Source organism: Microchirus variegatus (genome assembly GCF_963457635.1).
Source record: "Microchirus variegatus genome assembly, chromosome: 4".
Classification (NCBI taxonomy): domain Eukaryota; kingdom Metazoa; phylum Chordata; class Actinopteri; order Pleuronectiformes; family Soleidae; genus Microchirus; species Microchirus variegatus.
This window is the reverse complement of record NC_139805.1, coordinates 6,543,271-6,566,266: the sequence shown is the minus strand read 5'-3', so window position 1 is coordinate 6,566,266 and position 22,996 is coordinate 6,543,271. Positions and strand designations below refer to the sequence as shown.

General features: G+C 38.3%; 1 protein-coding gene across 1 annotated transcript in view; it reads right to left on the bottom strand.

Annotated features, from left to right (window-relative positions):
* ap1m3 (adaptor related protein complex 1 subunit mu 3) overlaps positions 1 to 22,996 on the bottom strand; it is a gene marked incomplete at its 3' end in the record, with an annotated part of 28,477 nt that overhangs the window by 4,130 nt on the left and 1,351 nt on the right. The window contains exons 2-10 of the mRNA XM_083887463.1: positions 16,100 to 16,256; positions 15,476 to 15,543; positions 14,740 to 14,870; positions 9,886 to 10,033; positions 7,369 to 7,495; positions 3,280 to 3,422; positions 2,442 to 2,513; positions 2,015 to 2,173; positions 61 to 186 (exon numbers count right to left, since the gene is read on the bottom strand). Of these exons, the coding sequence (XP_083743589.1) occupies positions 61 to 186; positions 2,015 to 2,173; positions 2,442 to 2,513; positions 3,280 to 3,422; positions 7,369 to 7,495; positions 9,886 to 10,033; positions 14,740 to 14,870; positions 15,476 to 15,543; positions 16,100 to 16,256 (1,131 nt within the window). The remainder of the gene's footprint in view (positions 1 to 60; positions 187 to 2,014; positions 2,174 to 2,441; positions 2,514 to 3,279; positions 3,423 to 7,368; positions 7,496 to 9,885; positions 10,034 to 14,739; positions 14,871 to 15,475; positions 15,544 to 16,099; positions 16,257 to 22,996) is intronic.

Genomic DNA, 22,996 nt, shown 5'->3' with positions numbered 1-22,996 from the left:
GAAAAAAAAGAAAGCAGCGTTTAAAAAAAAATTGGCTTGGTTGTTAATTAAAGCACTGACCTGAATTCCAGACACTGTGAAATAAGGGATCTCAAAGTTGACTGTGATTGGTCGCTTCCCTTCCAGTTCCTCACTATCCACACTGGGCAGTCCAAAGTGTGCCCGCATGACGTACTCTTTACCACCCTACACACACACAGGATAGAGAAAATGACAAAATGTTGTGACTTGATTTGCTCAGGTAAGACTGTTTCATTTGTCCAACTCCAACGCTAATATAAATACAGGGGTCGCTCTGTTCAAAATCAAAACAAACTTTATATTCTTGGCAGCACCAGCAACTCTTATGTCACATAAAGTTGACTCTGACATCCATTTACCAAGGCCATAAAAACATAAAACAGGTTAATCATTCTTGATACCAGTGACTGGGTGTGTTAGTTTGCACTCGCTGAAAATCCTTGTGTTTTTGTGTGACTTTTTCAACCCATTGTAGTCTTCTTTAAACACATCTGACACGTTCACACAAACCCATGCTCACTTAAGTACAGATAAAATATGGCTTTATTCGCCATTTTTGTGGAAAAGCTTATCATTCCTTATCTTGTCTTTTGTGTACCAATGCAGAAATAAATGAGGACTCCATAATGTTGATTTATGCTTCATAATTTAGCCGATGGTAAATTAAGTAATTTCTTAAAGCTTAGTACACAAACACCCTATTACAGAAGCTCATGTTGAGAGTTGTGAATAACTATGACTATGGACTTGTGTGTTTCTCACAAAAAACAACCGCTTAATGTTTGTTTTCCTTTTTATCTCATTAAACATTTGACAGTGACACAGAAAAAAGCTCAGACTTTATCCTCAGTCATTTTTAACCCAGGCTGAGAGGTGGGAAGGTTTACTGAAATTAATGAGTAGATATTAAAACATGACAGATAAAAATAAAGTAACTTAATTCTTGACACGTTTTTTCCTCAAAGGCAATGACCTTTTCTTTAATAGAGATTTTACTTGGTGACAGCAGAGACTCACTCAAACTGCCACAGGAACAGTAAAAGACATGAAGAGAAAGTGTGTGTGTGCGTGCGTGTGTTTTACTTGATCATAATGTGATGATGAATTATAAATGGCTGCTGCCTAATTTCAAAACAATGGAACAGTTTCAAGTTGGATTTAGGTATAACTTAGGGCTACAGCCATGCATCAGATTGTAACCATATTAGTGAGTATTTCAATAATCAATTAATCACGGTGTTAGGGTCAGTTATGTTAAGTTATGTGACCTTTGACTTCTTAAATGTGAACATTATCTGCATTTCTTTGCTCATCTGTGATATAAAACTGATTTTGGTTGACATGTGATTTTCTTATTTTGAGGTTATGGCGAGGTAGGCTATTTTTAAAATGTCTTATAGATACGAATCAATAATTAATCAACCCAAATACATAAAGAACAGAGAATAATCATTAGTTATAGCCCTAAAGTGATATCTGTATCATTCAAACCGCTGTCAAATGAGTTCACACAATGGTGATGAAGTCTATCAGCTCCACACGACTCTCTCTATGTGTGTCAGAATACATTTAATGCCGCCTGATGACATTCCTGCACTGCAGACAGGAAGTGATTTGTTGTATATCAAGACAGATGGGGGCGGCGGTAGCGTTGCACGAGTAAAGTGAGACAGCTGCAGACGGGTTGGGAGAATGATTGAAAACACAATGAACCACACACATACACGAACGAAATCTAAGAATCCAGTTTGAGAGGATAAACACTTCTTGCCCCTACCTGATCCTGCACTATCTGTATACACACACACACACACACACAGGTCTGACAGTGTTGCTTGACAGAGCCTGTGTTCAGATGTCGGACGTTGCGTATGAATTATGTCACATCATTTCTGTTCACAAAGACCAAACGGAGCCAGAATAGTAACACCAACAACCAAAATGTGCTACATGTATTGTATGTTATCAATGTCCATTCATGGGACATACTTACAGGGAAAGACTTGATGTTCCACTGCACAGCACTCTTCTCAGGAACCCACTTGGCGTTGCCCGTGCTGGTCTTGAACTTGGGTGAATCAGCGTCGCTGGGCACTGGAATCATTATGGCCACGTTGTTGGCCGTGGACCGACTCTTAAACTGACTCCGAGCCTGAGGACAGAGTTTCAATGTCATGCTAGACAGAGATGAGCACATGCATCCAAAAAAAGGAGGTCTTTGTGATTATATGCAAAGTGCAGCTTGTTGTTTTGAGTCTGCACGGCCGTCACTGCATCAAACAGATGGCGAGCCGCAATACGCCCGAGACACGCGTGTCATAAACACTAAAGACGCTTCAGTGATGGCACTATAGACGGGCGAAGAATGACGTAGTGTGTGTGTGTGCGAGTGTTTATCTTTGTGTGTCACTCATTATTACCTTCACCTTGATCTCCACACGACTGTGTGAAAACTTCTCAATCACACTCTCGATCCATATGAGAGGCTTCACCTGCCAGAGAGAGAGAGAGAGGACAAGGTCAGCGGGGTAAAGAGTAAGTGCATCACAGTTACGCTCCTCCAGAGGGACACAGTGGGTGAAAGACGCGTAGTATGTAGAACACAGTGACCTTTATCGCTGCTCTTATTCCTCAGGTAATAGTAGTCAGCAGTGTCACAGTTAATGCTACTAACCTGCTATAAAAGCTAATATTTCTTATTACTTCTCTTACCACTTTAGCTATTCCACCAAACACCATGAACTGCAACTACCACCAAGTACTACATGTGCGATCTTGGTAAAAACATTACTTTTTTCATGAGAAACATCATTGATATTATAAAAAAATCTAAAAAAGAAAGATATACTTTTTGTACACAAACATTTAAACCCGCCATATTTGTTTTGTCTAGATGCAGAAGAGTGAAGAAACACCGACTTGGCATCACCTTTGATGTGTATAAACTTCGCTGACGACGCATAATGTCAGATGCATTAAGAAGCATTTATACATCAAACAGAGTGGAGCAACATTATCATTCATTTGAAGCTGTGCTGAGCAGTTGAGTTAACAACAGTAACATATTATAAAAGGGAACGTACTGCAAAAATTCTAAATTAGGAACATAGACAGGGAAAAGTAAGTATATAAACATAAAGATACAAAACTGTGATGCGCCACAATTTGTCATTCTTTCTGCTTGATTGTGTTTAACTAGGTTGTTTTTGTGGCAGTTTGTGTTTGTTTACATGTGTTCTACTCGTGTGTCCCACTCACTGTAGTGTTAAGGCGGTAGGACATGAGCTCACTCTCGCCATCAGGTGGGATGAAGGAAATGGTGCGGTCGTTCTCGAAACGTGACAGGCGGACACACTGGTGAAACTTCACGTCCTCCAGCTCCACTGTCTTACTCTTCTCTCCTGATACACACACACACACACACAAAACACACAAAAACATGAGAGCTTTCCACACAGCCTTGAAGAAATCAAGGTCAAGATAATGATGACTGACACACACACACTTCCTCATCCACTTGCCCTCGTCTTGTCACTCACTGAACAATTATTAAGCTGCCACAAAAGCACAAACTCATGCATGTGCCCTCAAAAATACAAGCACACAAGAACAAACAAGAGAATAAATCACTTTTGTACTATCATCCAGAAACAACACTTTAGACACAAACATATGAAATGTTCCATATGTCATTTTCATATATTTAAACTCTGCCAAACACTTAACAATTTATTGAATTACTCCTGCCACTACACAAATCATGTTTTTATTCTGGGCTTATTTACACGATGATACAGTGTTACACACTTTTACAAGGGCTATAACGATTTCCATCAACGATTTCTATCATTTGATTAATCGATTAGTTGTTTGGGCCACAAAATGTCAGAAAAAGTTGACTGGTGTTTCCCAAAACCTCAAATTAATGATGTTGCCTTATTTTGTCCATAATAGCTTTGTTATATGGAACAAAATATTCACATTTAAAGATCATTGAAAGAAAATAAGAGAATTTAAGAATTCACAATTTCCCATAGGATACGGTTAATCCCTAGATTGCGTAGTAATTTTGATTTAAAATCATACAAAAAGTATTAATATAATGCAAAAACTCATGTGCAGATCCTCACATTTAAAAAAACCAAAACCAGTAAATGTTTGCAGTGAGAGCATTGTTCCATGTATGTGCTGATAAACCACTGATCGACCTTTTGACCCCTATCTTTAAAACTGGTGTTCTACACAGAGAAAACTCATCTTGCATCTTGTTTCACTCACTATATAATTCTCCTCCTGGTGAACAACATTTCTTCCAGGGTGAAGCAGGAATGTTGCACGCAAGTTAAAAATGCAACATTTTTTTATTTATTTATTTTTAAATAAAGGCATCTATAGACTGCTGGAGAAAACTTCATCTTCTCTTGCTCTGTATTTAATGGAGAGTGCTGACTGGAGGAAAACTACTGAAATGACTGCGGGCCTTCAGCTTAATCCCCTATTCAATATTTCACCTGCTCTGAGCGTCACCCTGGTCTGAACCTGTCTGAGAGTGTCTGTATTTATATTCGCTTCCTTCCGAGTGTGCATATACTGTGTTTACAGATGTGCTAAATGTGTGTGCGCGTCTCCCTTTGTGAGTGCAGGTGTCTCCATGTGACATTTTCTCACGCGTGAGCATAGTCTGGCTAAGGTCGGGCCTGGAGAGAGAGTACAACATTCTCAAACAGGCTAACTTTGGGAAGAACTCTTTAGAAATGCTCCCCCTCTTTCTATATGTCACGAACACGCACACACACTTGCATGAAGTGTTATCTCGGCAAGAAACGAGAGAAGAAAAAAGGTCAAATGGGACACTCTTGTCACTGCCGGGACCCATGGGGGTTGGATGCAGAGACAGGTGCGCTGTACGAATTCATGTGTGTGGACATGTTAAGAGTGGAGTGAAGATGCAGCCGTGTCCCCTGTGGTTCACCCTAACCCCTGCGCTCACCTGCTGCTACTGTGCTTTTAACAGCACAGCTCAAGATTGGAGGGATCTTATCGGTTTCCTGCCTGCTCTCACACAGTAAAAAAAAATACATATTTCAGTAATAAAGTACCACTTTCTCCTCTTTTTTTTGTCTTTTGGTGATTGTTTTAGTTCAAAACGTCTTACTGTTTTTAAAGACAATCAAATATACATTTTTCATCCTTTTCTGCGAAGGTTCTCAGTGAACCAAGCAATTCAAGAGTATAGATACTGTAAAGGCAACTGGTTTGAGTGTACTGTAGAGCTGACACTGCATTTTTTACTCAATAGAAGTCGATCTGCAACTACTTAGTCATCTTTCAAGCAAAAATATCAAATATATGTCCCGGCTGAACCTACTGCTTATTCTGCATTTTACATAATGCAAATATAATTTCTGATTACTGGTGAGACAAAAGTTTTTCAAAGATTAGATTAGATTAATCCCGCAAGGGGAAATTCAATTCTGCAGTGAGTTAGTGAACACACACAGCACACAGTGAGGTGGAGAACATGCTAACCCAGCGCAGTGAGCTGCCATGCCAGTGAGCGGCGCTCGGGGAGCAGTGAGGGGGTTAGGTGCCTTGCTCAACAGCACTTCAGCTGCGGACTGGTCGGGGATTGATGTCACCTTACTTTCTCTGAGTGATTATTTACTGTATATTTACATTTAATGTAAATTTACATTTCAAAAAGCAAGTAGTAAGCTAGTAAGGTTGACAACACATTCAATATATATATATAGTGATTGTGTACAACCAAGGGGCTACTGTATGTGAGTATGTGGAAACTAAATAAATAAATACTTGACTGAATGAATAAAAACCTCAGATGGAAGACATTTACATGGATAAAATAATGAATAAAACCCTGTTTAATGAAATGTATAATTTATGGTACAGGCTTTCACATAATGAAAAATAAAAAAGTAACTTTTGTGTTACTTAGGTTCCATAAAGTGACAATAATAGACGACTGCCAGCAGATGGCAGTCTTTAAACACTTTTGGCAGCATCCATCTGACATCAAAACAATATGTAGATTGTGCAAATATGATAATAATCTAGAAACTGGAAAATTATACATACAAAGTGCAAATTTCTGATGCTCAAAGTGCAAAACAGCATTTTAATATTTGTATTGAAGTGGGTGTTTGTGTCTCTGTATCTGTCTGCACGCTTGTTTGATCAAAACTTCTGATCATGATTCCCGTGGATATGTTATTTACCAGACTGAAACACACAGCGGGGGGAAGCTAGGGCTGCATATGCAGGATATCCACAGTCCCTCACCTTTCAACTTCAGGGATGTAGCCTGGGGTGAGGATTAACTCATGAGCAAAGAGACTAGACAGTGATGGAGCCTTTTCCCTTCAGTAAGGAGCTGTAGGGGGAAAGAAATGCAGGGAAGTAGGAGGGAGGAAAGGAAGAGAAGGAGAGGAGGAGGAGGAAGAGGAGGAGGAGGAGGAGGAGATGGCACAAAGATAGGCACCCGCAGGATACCATATAGAGAAACTGAGAGGAAAAGGAAGATGAGGAAGGATGAAAGCTAAGCTGAGTGTGGGATTGTGGGTATAACAGGTTAAGACATATGGAGGAGTTGAAGGTTAATGAATTGGGGTTGAGTTTGTGGTTCGTTGTGAGTGAAAACCTAACACAACTGATGTCGAGTGAATCATTGTGTTATAGTTGGCTTCTTTTTTAACCATGACTCAAAGCTGCAGTGCAGAAGTTCTGACGATGTTTGTTGTTTTGTCACAGTGAACTGAAACAGTTTGACACTATTTTATGTTAAACCATAAGCCTCCAGGGGGCTCCATGGACTCTCCTATCTGGGCCAGGGTTGCCCCTGCCTGGACACAAGTATCCCATGCACTCCTTAGGCTCCCTGGAGCTCACTTTTCTGCACTTCAAACTGCAGTTATACACTAACATTTAAAAAAAAGTAAATACTGGATATGGCTATTAAAAAAATGTTCAGGACATGACCTTTCACAAGACAGCTAAATAACATGTACATTTCAAACAGGATAGCAGGTGCCTGTATGCAGATTAAAGTATACAGTAGGTCAACTGACAGAGCTTTTGAGAGAAGGGTTGGGGAACTATTGACCAGAGTAAACCAACAATATTTCAAAGAATTATTATAGACATTTTGTAAACACACGCTGCTCAAAGCACAAAGCGCGGCAACATCCCCTTTTATACTTTTCATCAGATGCGCCTCCGGTAATGCACACCGTGCAAACATGATTCGCTTTGCTGCCACAGTGGCGATTGAACGAGCGATCGTACAATATAATCAAGAGTAGGCACACACAGTGACTCATCATTACTTACTGCCTGTGATTTCAAACAGCACTTTGTCATTGAGGCCCAGTCTGAGTTCAGGCATCCCCGACAGGACGACTTTGAGCTTAATGCTGCCCAGTATTTCACTGCGGAGGACGCTGCCGTTGGCACTCACCTACAGCAAGAGGAGCAAAGGATTACATTTCACATAAGCCTTTTTTTCATTTGATAATTCTCAGGTATCTTTAAAGGCTATGGTATCAGCTTTTCAGCCAGATTTGCTGAACTGCGTTATGATGAAAGATCACCTGAATGTACTCTGAATGAACTGGACTAAACAATGCTTTAGCACAGGGGTGTCAAACTCAAATACAGAGTGGGCCAAAATTTAAAACTGAACAAAGCCGCGGGCCAAGGTTGAACAAATTAACCTTTTAATAGGGACCCAAACAAGTTTTGCATTGAATATTGAAAAAGAAAGGCTTATATAACGTTATAGTGACATGCAAAATCGAGTTTCAAATAATAATAATAATAATTAAAAAAATATCAATGGCATATCAAATAAAATTTAAATAAAAAATTTAATGCCTCTTTTCTATTTGCAGCCTTCTGAGGTAAATATCAACATTAACTTTTTCCACAAGCTAATAAATTCGAAAATTTCCGCTAAATCCGCTATACTGACCATCAAAGTCGCCAAATCGCCGGCTAAACTCAGCACGATTGCCGCTGTATAATACCGGCGGGCCAGCTCTAATGTTAATTTGATATTGCCTCAAGGGCCAAATGAAATTACACGACGGGCCAAATTTGGCCCGCGGGCCAGAGTTTGACACCCATGCTTTAGCAGATATAAAAAGACTGAGGGACGTGACTGAAGCACTTTCAGCGTGCGGTGTGAGAAATGTAAGCAAAGGGCTTGGATGAACGATGCCAAAAATGCTCAGAAAACATCTGGACAATCTCTGGTCACAGAAAAGGGAGCTGTAACAGCGACTAAATACCTTCACCTTATCGCTCTCTCCTTGACTCATTAAGACCAGCAGAGGAGAGTCTTCTCTCCTATTTTGTAGTTCAAAAACAGCATGTTCTGTTTCTTTTGCTGCAGGGAATCAGAGTCCGACTGCTCTCCATAATAAGAGATCTGAAATGATTCTGTAGTTGACTTTATTATATGGCTTAAAAACACTGAGGGATATCTACAATCTGATAAGAACAATCCCAAAATAGACTGATCAGATTAGTAAGTAAGTAAAGTTACTATAATCAAGCGATTACCATATCATTTAAAAGATAAAGATATAATTATTCTTTTTAATTTTTTTAGTTTATTACAATATCCCACAAAAGACAAACTATTCTTTTGACTCTTGATATTAACTGAAGGCTACATACAGCAGTTTCTTGAACACCTTTAGAAGGGAAGTGTGTGAAGTGAGGGATATGCAGCTAGAACATGCAACTTCACTTCATAAATGATTCATTTTACATCACTTGTATCTATAATCACACTGTTCATTCGACTCAAACCATGCAGAGCGACATTACACGACTCGTTTACAAGTGATACGCTTTGCAGCAGTTTCGGCATCAAAGCCGAAATTATATTTATTCGCTTTTCACTCTGTCGAGCAGGAAAAAAACAGGATGTACCTCGTACCTCGACGCGACTAGTGAGTCACTCCTGACTGCAGTGTGCACAATGGAGAAACATTAAATATGACAACATGGTACGCTGAAATAGAACGGAGGGCTGTGGATATGAGAAAACATTTCTTTTTGTAACTGAATTCAAGGAAAGAGTAAAACTGTGTGGAGTCAAAACATATCGTGGTTGTGACAAATATGATTTTAGCATTGATAGAACCACTTAGCTGCACTACAAACACTCTGCTCTTATTTTTTTAACATGAAAAAATGTCAGGGACGAATAGAGAATAAAGAACTAACAATGTTATAAAACTTTTGGAGCCATCAGGCATCATGATGAAAAACATTTAGTCCTCAGAAGTAGTTTAGTTCTCCCAGTTCACCAGTTTACATCGAAGTAATTCACTTTCTTAATGCGCAGCTTAAATTATGGTTGCACAGCGTGAGAGATAAACGAGAGACTAATCCTTAAAGGTCACACGTCCAAAGGTCCTGGCCATTTTAAATGAAGCTCACACTCAGAAACACCAGTCATTCCATTTCACTGGACAAAATGGTTTTGATAAGGGACAAAATACTTTGCAGCACATGCATCATCATGTTTTTTATGCAAATCTCTTTTAAACTAAATGTATGTGTCCTTGTGGCACTTTTGAGGTTTGTTTTTTCGAGTGACATTGCAATGTTCCAATGTCGCAATGTTTTGGATTAGTTAAATGCTACTTAATTTAAATGCTAATGGTTTATGCTGTACATATTTTACATGCATCACCAAACAAAGAAGTTGCCTGATGCAATTTGGTTTAGTATTAGCATCCCCCAAAAACCTAAATATGACCTATGGATTGGATTGTCAAATCTGACACACTCTGTTCTTATGATTTTGTTCACACATGCAAAGAAGGTCCTCACCAGTAGATTTACAGACTCGATGACGTCCATGAAAACTTCATTCTTCCTGTACTTGATGCCCTCTGACCGCCAGGACACTGCGTTAGTGACGGTGGCAGGAGGTCGAGGAGCCCCGACCTCTAATTTATGACCCTGCTGTGTGATGTACCTGAAGGGAGACAGAGAAGGGGAAGAGATAAGTTTGAGATAGTCAAATAAATACTAATCCAGTCCAGTCTGGCCAAGTGGAATAAAAAAATATATATATATATATATATATATAATATATATATTCTGCATTAATCCAGCATCATCACTGAAAGTACATGATTGTGGAGTGAAAAAATTAAACATGCTTGTGTTGTGTGAAGATTATTCATGGATGTAATTTGAAAAATGGAGATTTACATAAAACCCACTGATAAAAATACCACATTCATGTATTGATGGAAAATCTTCTGTCACTGTATAATTTGGTTAAATGTGACGCCTGCAATGCAATACTGTTATTTTTTTTAAAAAGGTGCGTGTCATTCATTGCTCACAATTAAGGGAACAATATTGTACAAAGGTGGAATGACTAGAATGCAAGTTGTGGAGGTGGATCTCTCTCTTTTTTGTGTTTGGCTCTTTAACTGTGACACGCTTCACTATGTTCCAACTACATTCGCTAACTCTGTGACTGGCTGAGCAGGAGGTGTTAAGTGGCTTCATCACTTGCACCTGGAAACCATGCAGGTGCAACAAGAGTCAACCAAGGCTTTAAAAAACACAACAAGAATCATCAGGAGACGACAAATTCCCCACGGCACATGTATATCACAGTTACCTGCAGACCTAATTCTTCTTCACTACCTCTCAACCTCTAATTATTTATCAACTTACTTATGTTTATGCAATGACTATAGATGGATATGATGATCATACACAGTAAGCTCCATATTAAATACCAAGGGAATATAAATGTGCTCCATGAAGCTCAGGGATAATTCTCCCTGGGTTTATCACCATGAGCAACCTCCTTCACACTTACAGTAACAGTCATTCAGCTTTATAAAACTACTGCTAGATTCTACAATAATGAATGTAATTGCCATATGCTCCAATTAATTAGATCCAGCACTGCTTGTAGAAGAAAAAAAAAATCAATTTACTCCATCTGTACAGTATATAAGGGGTATTAATAGTAATAATGTTATGCCCATCTGTTGATCTATCCAATAATTGTGCACTTGGTTGCCTCTTAGTTTCTTGGTTTACGAGCTCAGGAGCAGGGTTGTGTTAGTGTCCGGGGAAATGTAATGACTTGTCATGAGAATAGAGAGGAGCTGTATTTAGATAAACAACACGTGACCAGGCCTGTTAACACACCAGTATTTCTGATACACGTGTATTTAAAAGTATGTATTTATCGAGATAATGAAAATGCCTTCCTATTTTCTATCAAAATGCTTTAATATTGTGTATTTTCCTATTGTTAAAATACACAAACTACACTAGGTGCTGCTGCAGATTGGACTGCATGGTGCATGTATGGCGTCTACTTTAATTTGCTCAGACCTGTTGAGATCAAACAGGAAGTTGATTCAATGCATAATGTAGCAAGTTTATTTTAATAATGCATTCATCTCAACCATGAATCGCTCTGATTCTAAACAGGTTCCTGTTCAGTGTAACGATATAGGTGTTCTTTAGAGAAGGTACGTTAATTAATCCACAAATGTTGCCAACTCTCACTGTTGACTTCTTCGTGTTGGAATCGTGTTTTTTAAAGTTGTTATTGCGACGACACTAGTGCACATGCTGTTGTTTTGTACCTCAATGTCATTCACTACTGTGCTGCAACAGCATCATGAGAGATTGACAACCCCATGCTTCACCACAATATTATGGGTTATTTAAGCTACTTCTTGTTAGAAATTTATTCAAATAAGATCGTGTTATGCACTGTCTTGACTAGACAGAAGACAGAAAACACACACATTCTCTTAAAGTATTTTAGGATTTTGCTACATGGTGTGGCCGCTGTATTTTATAGTTTATTTTGATACATTTATTTGTTGGGTATGTATTTTATTTTAAAATACATTTTGATGTATTTTTGCTCATGCATGAACCTGCACCCACCCCTGTGTATTTCTCACTGGGCCAATTTCTAGTACAGTCAACTGCACTGCCTTGCTTGGCAGTTGATGTGTAAAACAAACAAATGTGTATTTATAGTTTATTAATGATTTTTATTTTACACCAAATACAAACAGCCACATAACTTCCCTATGAAGTACTGATAAGCAGACAGACAGAAACAGAAAATGGTGTTTGAGACTCTTTGTTTTTAACACTCTGTTGACCTGAACTTGAACTAACCAACGAAATTGCTAATAATCACACAAGGACATGATACAAATGTTAAGCAGCATGTTCCATGTCCTGAGAGAAATATCCAAATAACCCTGTCTAGGACTTTTTATCTCTTTAAAACAGCTACCTGCTGCTATTACAAGGTCAAGGAGACTCACTATGTTGTATTACTATACTGTAACAATATCTTGATGTGAATATTGTCTAGTTTCTTTGCTCCTTCCTGATAGTAAACTGAATATCTGTGGGTTGCCAACAGAGGAAGACATATTTTTGGGTTTGAGGCAAAAACAAGTTGACATTTTCTGACATTTTATTGTCCAAACAACTAAATTGATGAACCCAGAAAATGATTGATGGATGAATCGATAATGTAAATGATCATTCCGCCCTTCTATAAACCTCTACTAATCTAACTTGAGTCAAATGTCATGAGCCATGGGGGCAGGCAAAGACGACTGAGCAGATACAAATCAAAGCATCATGTTTTCAGTTCAACTTCTAATCTAATTTCAGCAACAAATAAAAACAGGATTCAGAGTGATTGATAGATTGAGGCAAACAAATAAACAAATTCCCCTCAATTTATGCCCCAGTTCCTTCCACCTAGAGGGTCCTAAATATATGATGACATATACTTGTCTGCGAAAAAGTGGTTAGAGATAAAAGGCAGTGACGAGAAAGCTTGGGGTCGACGTTTGTGCTGTTTCACCTGATTTCTCTCAATCTGGAAGCAGAAGCAGGCTTGGCAGCAAAAGTGATAGATTTGCATAACAACAGCAATTATAACACAAGCACAAAAACACATGCACGTGCACATGCAGTCACACAAATGTTTGTATGAAAGCACATGAACCCAAGAATATGTATCCATACAGTCCAGCTTGCTCAGTCTCTTGCTTCCACCCACACATACCACTCTGAACAGGTTCATTTTGCTATAGTCTGAGAGAAAAAGGGGCCATTCTTGTGGTTTGGGCATGAACAGGTCAGAGAAATTGAATATCCTCCAGATGTAGAGTGGGGCAGTGTATAAGTGTGCATGCGTGCGTACATGTGTCTCATGTGTTTCTCTGAAAGTTGTGTGTTTCCAGCTGATGCAGTCATTGTGTTTTAATAATGGGAGACTATCAGCTCTGAACACGTGTGGCGTGTGGCGAGACAGGAAAACAGCACAAAAATAGATATGCAAACAGAAGCGCTCCATTGCTAATTTAAAAGGCAAAGCTGATTAATGTGCACACTGAACGTGTGTTGTCATGGCTGTGGAGTCTTACTAAAGCATGAATGTTGAACTTTTTCCTAGAAACAAATGCCTATCATAAAAGGTATCAAGCAAAACAGTGACTGAGGCCCATGTAGGACGGAATCATTAAGTGCTCTTATTCTCTGCTGCTCAGTTTAGCATGTACATACGAAATAACAACACACTTTTTGTTCTTTTGTTTTCCTTAGTTTTCCTGTTTGGACTGAGTCTGAGTTATTGCTGTGTGAGGAAATGCAAGATATGCATTTCATCAACAAGTTATTATGGCTGGCATTATAGAGTACATACAAAACAAGGTGTAGCTGGTGTTCCTGGTTTCACAGCACTGTGATAGGCAGGTCGCAGGTGAGTTTACACATGTGTTTCACTCACTAATGTTTAATCGAGTTGCCATTTGAGAATATAAGTTACAAAATAATAACTTAACCCATTGACACCGGGAAAGCATTGCCACATTTCTACCACTGACGTCGGGAGAGCTGCTGTGTAATTCTATCATTCTTTTTAAATTTCTCCAAGCAAACATGGAGGTCTTTGACAGCGAAGAGATTTCTGAAGGCAGTGATTTTGAGGAGTTGCTCGGCTTCGATGACATCATTGCTGATGACTTCGTACGATGAAAAAATCGGCCAGGATTTATGGTTAAGACATAGTTATGTTTGAAGTCGGCGATAACGACGATGAGTTTGAATGTTTTGAAAGTGACGGAAGACGGAGCATTACCACCGTTATAGACGGAATATTTACAACCGCACACCAGGGGTGAAAGTGGATTTACCTGCAGATGCCACAGCGCTGTAAGCACTATCACCGTCACATGGGAAGCAGACTGTTACAGTCATTACATGCTGTTCTTGTTCTTCACACTCGTTGAAGTTGATGTTACTTTATTTTCTTACTGTTTTTTTAATTGAAAATAGTTATTCACTTTACTTTTACGTTTTTTGTGACGGTGTATCTACATAAACTCAATTTCCCAGGAAAGCCACGTGTAAGCTCTCAAATCATTTTTGAAAGAGAAATCAATCATTTAGACTCAGGTTTTAGAGGTCCTTTCTGAAATCACCCATAGGTTTGACAGGCATTAATGGGCATTAATGACACCACATCAAAGAAAACCAGTCCTGAACTTCTAAAGTTTGTTTCTGACCACAGACCCTCTCAAAGAATTGAGTTTCTGAACATTAACTCAATAGTCTATTGAATATTTTTTGCATTTAGACTCATCATAGGTTTAGTTTTCTTACTCTTGTAGGATCTTGCTGTCAGTTGTCTGAGGAAACCCAAAGTCCATGACTTCGTCCATCAGCTCGTACACCGTCACAAAGTTGTCACGGATGCTCTCCTCTTCCAGCTCTTTGAAATATTCCGTAAACACCTGCACACATAAACAAAGACTATACTTTGTGAGATATTTTGAGTATATACTATTCATATTTAGTACAAACTCCACGAGGACTAATAGTTTTAGTAAACGCACAACTAATCATTATAGATTGTAGTATGTGACTTTCCAGGTTGTCAGTGATAGTCATTACTGTCACATTGATGATCACATGAAATGTATATGTATCAATAATTAGCAGCACACCACTGCTGAATTTCCACTGTCCAGGTTTCTCTGGTAACTACTGTTTGTTTTTCTGCATAACTCAGTAAAAGATAGATATTGGTGAAATATTATGGCTAAAAGAAGTGTTTGTTGTTTTTGTTTAACAATGGGTAACTTTGGGAAGTGTATCTACACTGTGGGAAGCCGCAGCCATAAACCTCTTAGATTAGCCGAGCATTAAGAGCAGAAACATGGAGGGAAACAACCAATCTGGTCCAGCCCAAGGGTAAAACAAAGTGCTTAACAAATCCAAGTGCCTCTCAAGCTCACTAACATGAATGAAAAAAAGTGGGCAGCAGGCAAAATGTACAATTTATACAGCTCACAGGCTACAAAGATTTGGATGAGCGTCGAGGATGAATAGACTGTACCTGGATTATTTTGTAAAGAAAAGAGTACACAAGAGCAGCGTTGGCATTCTTCTTGGTCATCGCCACCACTGCAGAAAAGACGGTTAAGGTAGAAAAAAGTGTGTGTGATTCTGGGCTGAAAGCTGACAGTATCTAAAGGTCAAATAGAAATAGAGAAGTTGCACTCAGGAGGTGAATATCTCTCGTTACACTCCAGGATTTCAGACCATGGTCACAACAAGGCAGTAAAAACTCAGTTGTCAACTGCAGTGCACTGGGAATACAACTTACTCACAACTGCAATATTATGATAAGTGTATAATGTGTAAGGACGTTTGACTGCACCAATCTCGCGATGAAAAAAAAGAAAGGTTGCACATAGTACGTCGCAGTGGATCTACTGCTGCTGCACAGACCAGAGAGTTGTCTCTTAGACAGCACAGGAAAATAAGGTATGCAGTTTTAAGTAGATGCTCCAAATCTCTGCAGCTCTGCAGATTTGTGAATCCCCATGGCTGATGGTAAAGGTTGTGACACTGGTGTGGAAAACAGGGACACAGGAACTTTTCCTTAAGTTAAATCACTGCAGATCGTTTTCGTCAAATTGTGTTGACGCTACAAATGCTTCTCAGCTCAAAGGGATACAATAAAGGTTGCTGTGTTTGATCCACATAAAGTGCGAAGAGCCGTGGCAGACCACCGGTGACATCTCAGCCTCATCCTCCCTCTTCATCAGAATGGGCATGAAGTGGTCAATCTCATTCATGTCCATGTTCCCCATGTAGTTACGGCAGATCAGCACCTGGGGCACATCACAGAGAGGACACAAATATAATATCACTGCTGTTGAGGCACTATACCTCCACATCAAAGTTTAACTGTTTTTGGCAGAGTTACCAGAGTGGAGCACTCAACCTTGAAGAGGCTTCAAGAACCACTGGCTGACTACAAAACCTTCACCTCCTGGGAGGACCCAATACCCTTTTTATGAGTTAAACTGCTGAGGAAATGTGTAAACGATAAATGCCGAGCTTCTCACAAAACAGGTTTGAGAGCTTATGTAGAGATAGAAGACTGTCAAGCTTGAAATCATATCAAATGTGATGTTGAGTTCAAGCAAAATACTAAAACACATTTAAAAACTACAGACAATTATTGCATACATTCATGAAAGTGCATGAAAGACAATGTCAGTGTACCGTATGTGGCTCTGATATTTGCTCCAACTTCTCTTATCTCTTAATTCACTCATCTTCTGTAAAATAAAAGGAAGATTGTGTTTGATTGTGACCTTCCCAAAATACTTAATAGCCTTTTGTGTTTACACTAAATGTATCCAGAGATCCTGATATGTCTGCCTTTTCATGAGTAATTCATGATGACACGCTGACATTCACTAAACATTCAGATGCACAAACTCCATTGTGAACACATGAAACATAATACAGCGCATCAAGCTGAACCATTAACACATTAACAAATGACGACCAAGAAACTCAGGTTACAATGCCAATATTCAGTCTGAAAACTCTGCCAAGCAAAACTATCAGACCAGACTGAGGGAGCTTTTTCTTTGTTTACAGAGACAGGACATGGGGTGACGATGAGGCCATTGAGCATTTATCGTGTATAAACTGTTGAAACAGCAGGGTTTTTGAGCAACTTTTTGAAAAACACAGACTCTCTGAAGCTGTTTTGCTTTACTAGGGCAACGACACTGTTGCCTCCATCTGTTCTGGCATAAAAACGAATCACATGCAGTGCATGATCAAAACACCACTATACTGAGAAACAGTAACAGAGACATGTCATGTGGAGCTGATAAACATTGTGTGGACTCATATGTGGTTTGATTGTAACAGGCATTTGTTGTTTTAAAATTCTGCACTACAGCTTTGAGTGATACCATTACAGCTCTTAACTATGAATTGTATTTTTATACATGTTTGGGGTCTGAGGAGCAATAAGGGTGTGGTGACCAGAGGAGAGGAAGTGTATCAGTAGTTTACATGCCATATAAGTCACAAGCGTGACTGCTGCAGCATTTCTAATTAACACTCTGCTATAGCTCTATGAAACCACACCTCCTGATTTCAACAGGGAACAATATGAGTCAGCAGTCTTGTAGGAGACCAAACACACAGAGTGAGGAGAAGAAAGAGATCAAAGCTTTTACGCTTGAGGGAAGTAGATGATACACACACACACACACACACACACACACACACACAGAGAACAGAGCCCCTTCCCCTGCAGAAGGGGTCACACAGGACCAGATACAACAAAGACGGGAGGAAATAAGAAATAAAAAAAAGGGAAATTCCAGGAACATAAAGTAATCTGGAGGAGAAAAGGCAAATGAACAGCCCACTGCTCCACTTCTATCAGATGAGATGGAAACCACAGAGCATAGAGTTCACAGGTCACTAGTGTCAGAGAATGACATATAGACCCTTTTTTGATTTGTATCAAAAGAGAATGTCTAGAACCCAAACTTCGTTAGAAAAATAAAACAATAAATGTATGTAGAACAGTCAGAACTGAGCTGATTTTCTTTTTTCCTCTATCTGATGAAATTATTAACTATTAAAGAAAACAAATAATAGAAAATAAAACTAATTGAAATGATTCATACACACTGCATATACAATTATACATTTGCAGCTAATTCAGCATAAATTGTTTGCATTTATTAAACATATTAAACATTTGCATATGTTTTGATAACACAGGCATAACATCAAGGTGTTCATTAAATATATTAAATGTGTAAAAATGTGTCAAATTGTCATATTTAAAGGGGGTTGATCGAAAAAAAACAAAGTCATGTGGCAACATTAACATTAATTTCTCACATTCTGACTAAATAATCACACAATTAGGAAAAGAAAAAGTTCATCTTGTTTCTAGCATTGATTATGGCACAACGCACGTCATACTACTGTTTGCCATTCACACCCATTCACACCCATTCACACCCACACACACACACACACACACACACACACACACACACACACACACACACACACACACACACACACTGTCTGCACAGCTGCCAGGGGAAATTGAGGTTAAGTGTCTTGCGCAAGGACAGAGCTCAGCATGCAGATCAGCTGAAGATTGAACTGCAAACCTTCTGGTTAGAAGACAGCCACAGTCACCCACATTATAGATGTATATGTTATAGCACATTATTAAAAGGGAGCACAGTCCAAACCAACAACGCCTTCATGTATAAACCAGACTCTACTACAGCAAATGGCTATAGTATTTGTCATAAAATTCAGGGCACAAACATAGCAGTACAAGCACTTGACACTTCTTAGTAACAACTGTCAAGAACATGGTTCAGATCTTTCAAGTGAAAGAAATAAAGAAAATCTATGAATGAATCATTGAATAGCATTATCTCTCCAGTTTATATTTGCATTCACTCCTGTGGCTAAAATAAAAACATTTACTTTTTGTAAGTTCAGTCATGCAACCCTGACGACCTACATATGCATCGACAATGCTGTGTTTCAGTAACGCAGATTAAATAGAGAATAGTAGTTTACACAGTATTCCGTTTAAAGAAGCCCACATTAAACAAAAAAAAACTGATTCATGATTCAACTTAGCAAATATTTTTACCTCCGCCAATGTTATGTTTTTGCCGGAGATTGTTTGTCTGTCTCTTAGTTAGCAACATAACACGGAAAAGTCGCAGACGGAGTTGGATGAAATTTTCAGGAAATGTCTGTAATGGGACCAGGAACAAGTGATTCAATTTTGGGCGTGATCCGTAGACACTATCACTGGTTACAACACTTGCTGTCTGATCCAGGCGTGCCGGCAGGGTGTAATTTTGTCAAGACAGACACACTTTTATAAAATGCACTATGAAGAACAGAATGACAGAGAATGTTTTTTTCTACCGTCATATATAGGACAGCTTCTTACGTGAACTTGTGACGATGAATACATCTAAAAGAATAAACATTTCTGATGTTTAATTTAGTTTGATCATAAAAAACAAACAACGTACTGAAATCATCAGGGGAAATCACTACAGGGATTTTAGGGAAAGTTTGTTACAGGGACACACAAGGCAATGAGTGTCTGAGGGAAATCAATAGGAACCGCTGCTGCTGACCTCTGAAGCCAAATGGCAAACCCTCAATGGAGTGAGTGTCTCACTTCAGTGTATCACTGTGAGGCAAACAGCAGCAACAAAAAAGGTCTCACAAGCAGTTTGTTTCACCACCAACAACAATCATATCGCAATTATAAAAGCATGATAAAAACTCCCTTTAAACAGAAGTTTAGCTGTTAGAACAAACAGTGGGTTTCTTGTAGATGAACACATGTCACACTGAAGACGCCACTGAGTTTAGTCCATCAATTGCAACCATTTACCATTGTGCAGCGTCACAGTGTCTCTTTATATTAACGGCCAGAAGCTCAGTGGAGCCACAGTCGTCTCCTCCACTGAGAAATACTTAATAAATAAACACTGATAAAACAGCTGTTAATTTGTTACTACATGTACAATGTTAGAGAGTGAATAATGTGCGTTATTTGGAAAACTGAGAGCACACTGCGGTCATGCGGAACTTTTGAATACAAAAACAAATGTTTGATCACACTCACAACATTGTCAAATTAGTTCTCGCAGTGTTAATTAAGCCTCATCAGCTCCACACACACACGCACGCACCCGCCTCTGTATTTCTCAGTATACCGTGGCGGTGTTTAGATGTCACGTCGCCCGGCAAAAAATTCCTGCACCACACACAGGAAGTGATTTGTTCTATGTCACCACAGACTGTGGCAGGAACGTGATACAGCTGCAAACAGGTTGGAGTACGACTGAAAACACAAAGCTTCCTTAGTCAGGTCTGATAAAATCCAATGACGGAACTCATTTTACATTGTTTCTGTTCATGGGAGATTCGACAGAGGAAGAATAATAACAAAATAAAAACCCTAAAAGTTATGTAGTGCAGCTTTAAATTGTATTTAAAAATCAACTTATTGGAGGCACTAGAAGAAAGGTTCTAGTTTAGTTTTTTTGAGTACCATAAATGTCAAAAGGTATATTTCAGTCTGGATTACAGTAATCTGTATGTTTAAAAACTATACTGTATGTCAACTTGTTTAGGAACCATTTGGTTTCTTTCGGAAAGGGTTTTTCAAGGGTTCTTGGTATCACAATAATGGTTCTAGTAAGAACCAATTTGACCCAGAGAACCCTTTAAATCCCCTTTCATGAATAAAGGGTTTTAAAAGAGTTCCAGGAGCCAAAAAGGGTTCTCCTATGAGGACAAGCCGAAGAACCTTATGGTTGTACTTAGCACTTTTATTTCTAGTGTAGCCGTGTGTTTTCAAGTGAATCTACTATGGTTGTAGCTCCTGGTGTGATCCCTTGATACAGGACCGTCTCTACCCTAGGGATGGTGGGATCTATCTTGTAATATATCATGTTTTTTTTTTTTAAGACAATTAAAAGAATTGTTTTCTCTCCCATCATCCTGATATTTCATTCAAGCACTGTTGGAAAATCTATTTCAGTGTTATCAGCAATAATAATAAAAAAAATAATAATAAAACATTTGTCAGTTCATTTGAAGGCACATAGTTTTGCTCTTTAAATGAGTAATTTAATGTAAAAAATATAAAATTAATGATAAATACATTTTTATTTATTATTCATTTTAGTCCAGGAATTGATCTTGTTTTCTTGCAGCACTCTCTCAGAAAACACTGAGTAAGCAAGGCCAAAATAATATTTTATGTTCTATGTGGCTTTATTGTATTTGTTTTATCAATAGCAGTGTCAGCTAAATGTAGCAGTTAACTTAAAAAAATATACATTTTATTGTTGTTGTATACCACCGTCCCACTGACAAATGTAGATGTGCGACTGACTGACAGAATGCACTGTGCATTGATTTTAGAAACATAACTCACTGCTTATTATCTCAGGAAATTATGGTTTAAGGAGCAATTAATCAATGTTAACTTACAAAAATTGTAGAATCACATTAAATGAGAGTCACAAAAGAAATCTAACTGGAAAACAAGTATTGTCATTGAATAGATTTGTGACAAAAGCACATTGTCCCAGGCCTTCTATATAATTATAATTTATATTATCAAGCTTTCTTTGTGTCCTGGAGGCGGTGGTTATATTTGGCTTTTACGGTGTAGTATTTATAATATTTGGTATGTATTTTAGTGTATTGTGTAATGTAGCGTTAGTATGTGTTTAACCTTATTGTGCCTATTATGTAAATGTATCTTTGTATGGCACTGTTCCTGTTGCTCATTTCTATGTTATTGTTTGATCATGTTGTACATTTAAACACCCAAACTATGGACAAGACTTGAAAATTCTATTCTATTAATCCACTGTGTAATGCTTTTTATTATTATTATTATTACTGAAGGAACAACAAAAACATTCACCATCTTTTTCTGCATCTACGTCTGTAATTGAGGACGTAAGATCTTGTCTGGTGAGAACAGAGTGAGCCAGAGGGAGACAGAGGACAGAAGGTGAAGAGTTACTGACTCGCCCCGGGGCAAAGATAGACAGATGCAGAAGGAGGGAGCAGGAGAAAACCTTTAATCTGCACAATCAGACATAGGCTGTGTGGAACTGATACTTTCTCCCTCATGGATACGGTCTAGTATGTAAAGCTTCTCCAGTAACTCCCTTTCTTCCCATGAAATAAATTAAGCCTGTGAAGTTTAGATGTAAACCAGGGATATTCGGTCACTTCTTTTTACTCCTTCTATAGTGCTCTATAGAGTACAGTATAATGTCTACAAAGCCTAACGTTTCAAATACACGTCAGATATAAATTTAATGCTCAAACTGCTTGTTTTAACTAGTGATTCTTATTTTTGTGATTCATTATAAAACTGATCATCAGAAATAACAGTTGGTTAAATCTTGTATTTTAATTGAATGAGCAATTTCTACCAAGTGAAAATGTAATTGAACATGATGTAATTCATATATTTATCTTCCTGTATTTGAAATAGAGCTGAAACGATTAATTGATTGGCAACTATTTTGATAATCGATAATCGGTTTGAAGCTTTTTTCATGATTAAAACAAGATTTCTGATAGTTTGAGCTTCTTGAATGTGAATATTTTCTTGGTTTCTTTGCTCCACATAACAAAGAAATCATTAAAACGGAATCATTTTGGTTTGTGAACAAAACAAGACATTCAAGAACATTGTCATTTCCAGGTTTGATGAACACTGATCAACGTTTTTTAACATTTTCTGACATTTTATGGACCAACCGATTCATCGAGAAAATAATCTACAGATTAATCGATTATGAAAATAATCGTTAGTTGCTGCCTTGTTCTCCACCGATAATCAATTTTTACTGTATTTTATAGCTTATGTTGTGTCTCATATACTGTATTTTCAAATATATAAGTGCGCTTTCTTCATTTCTGCCAATATTCTTGATCATTTTGGGAACACACTTCCCTGTGTTTATGGGGTATCGTATTGTGGTGCCACAAAGAGGAT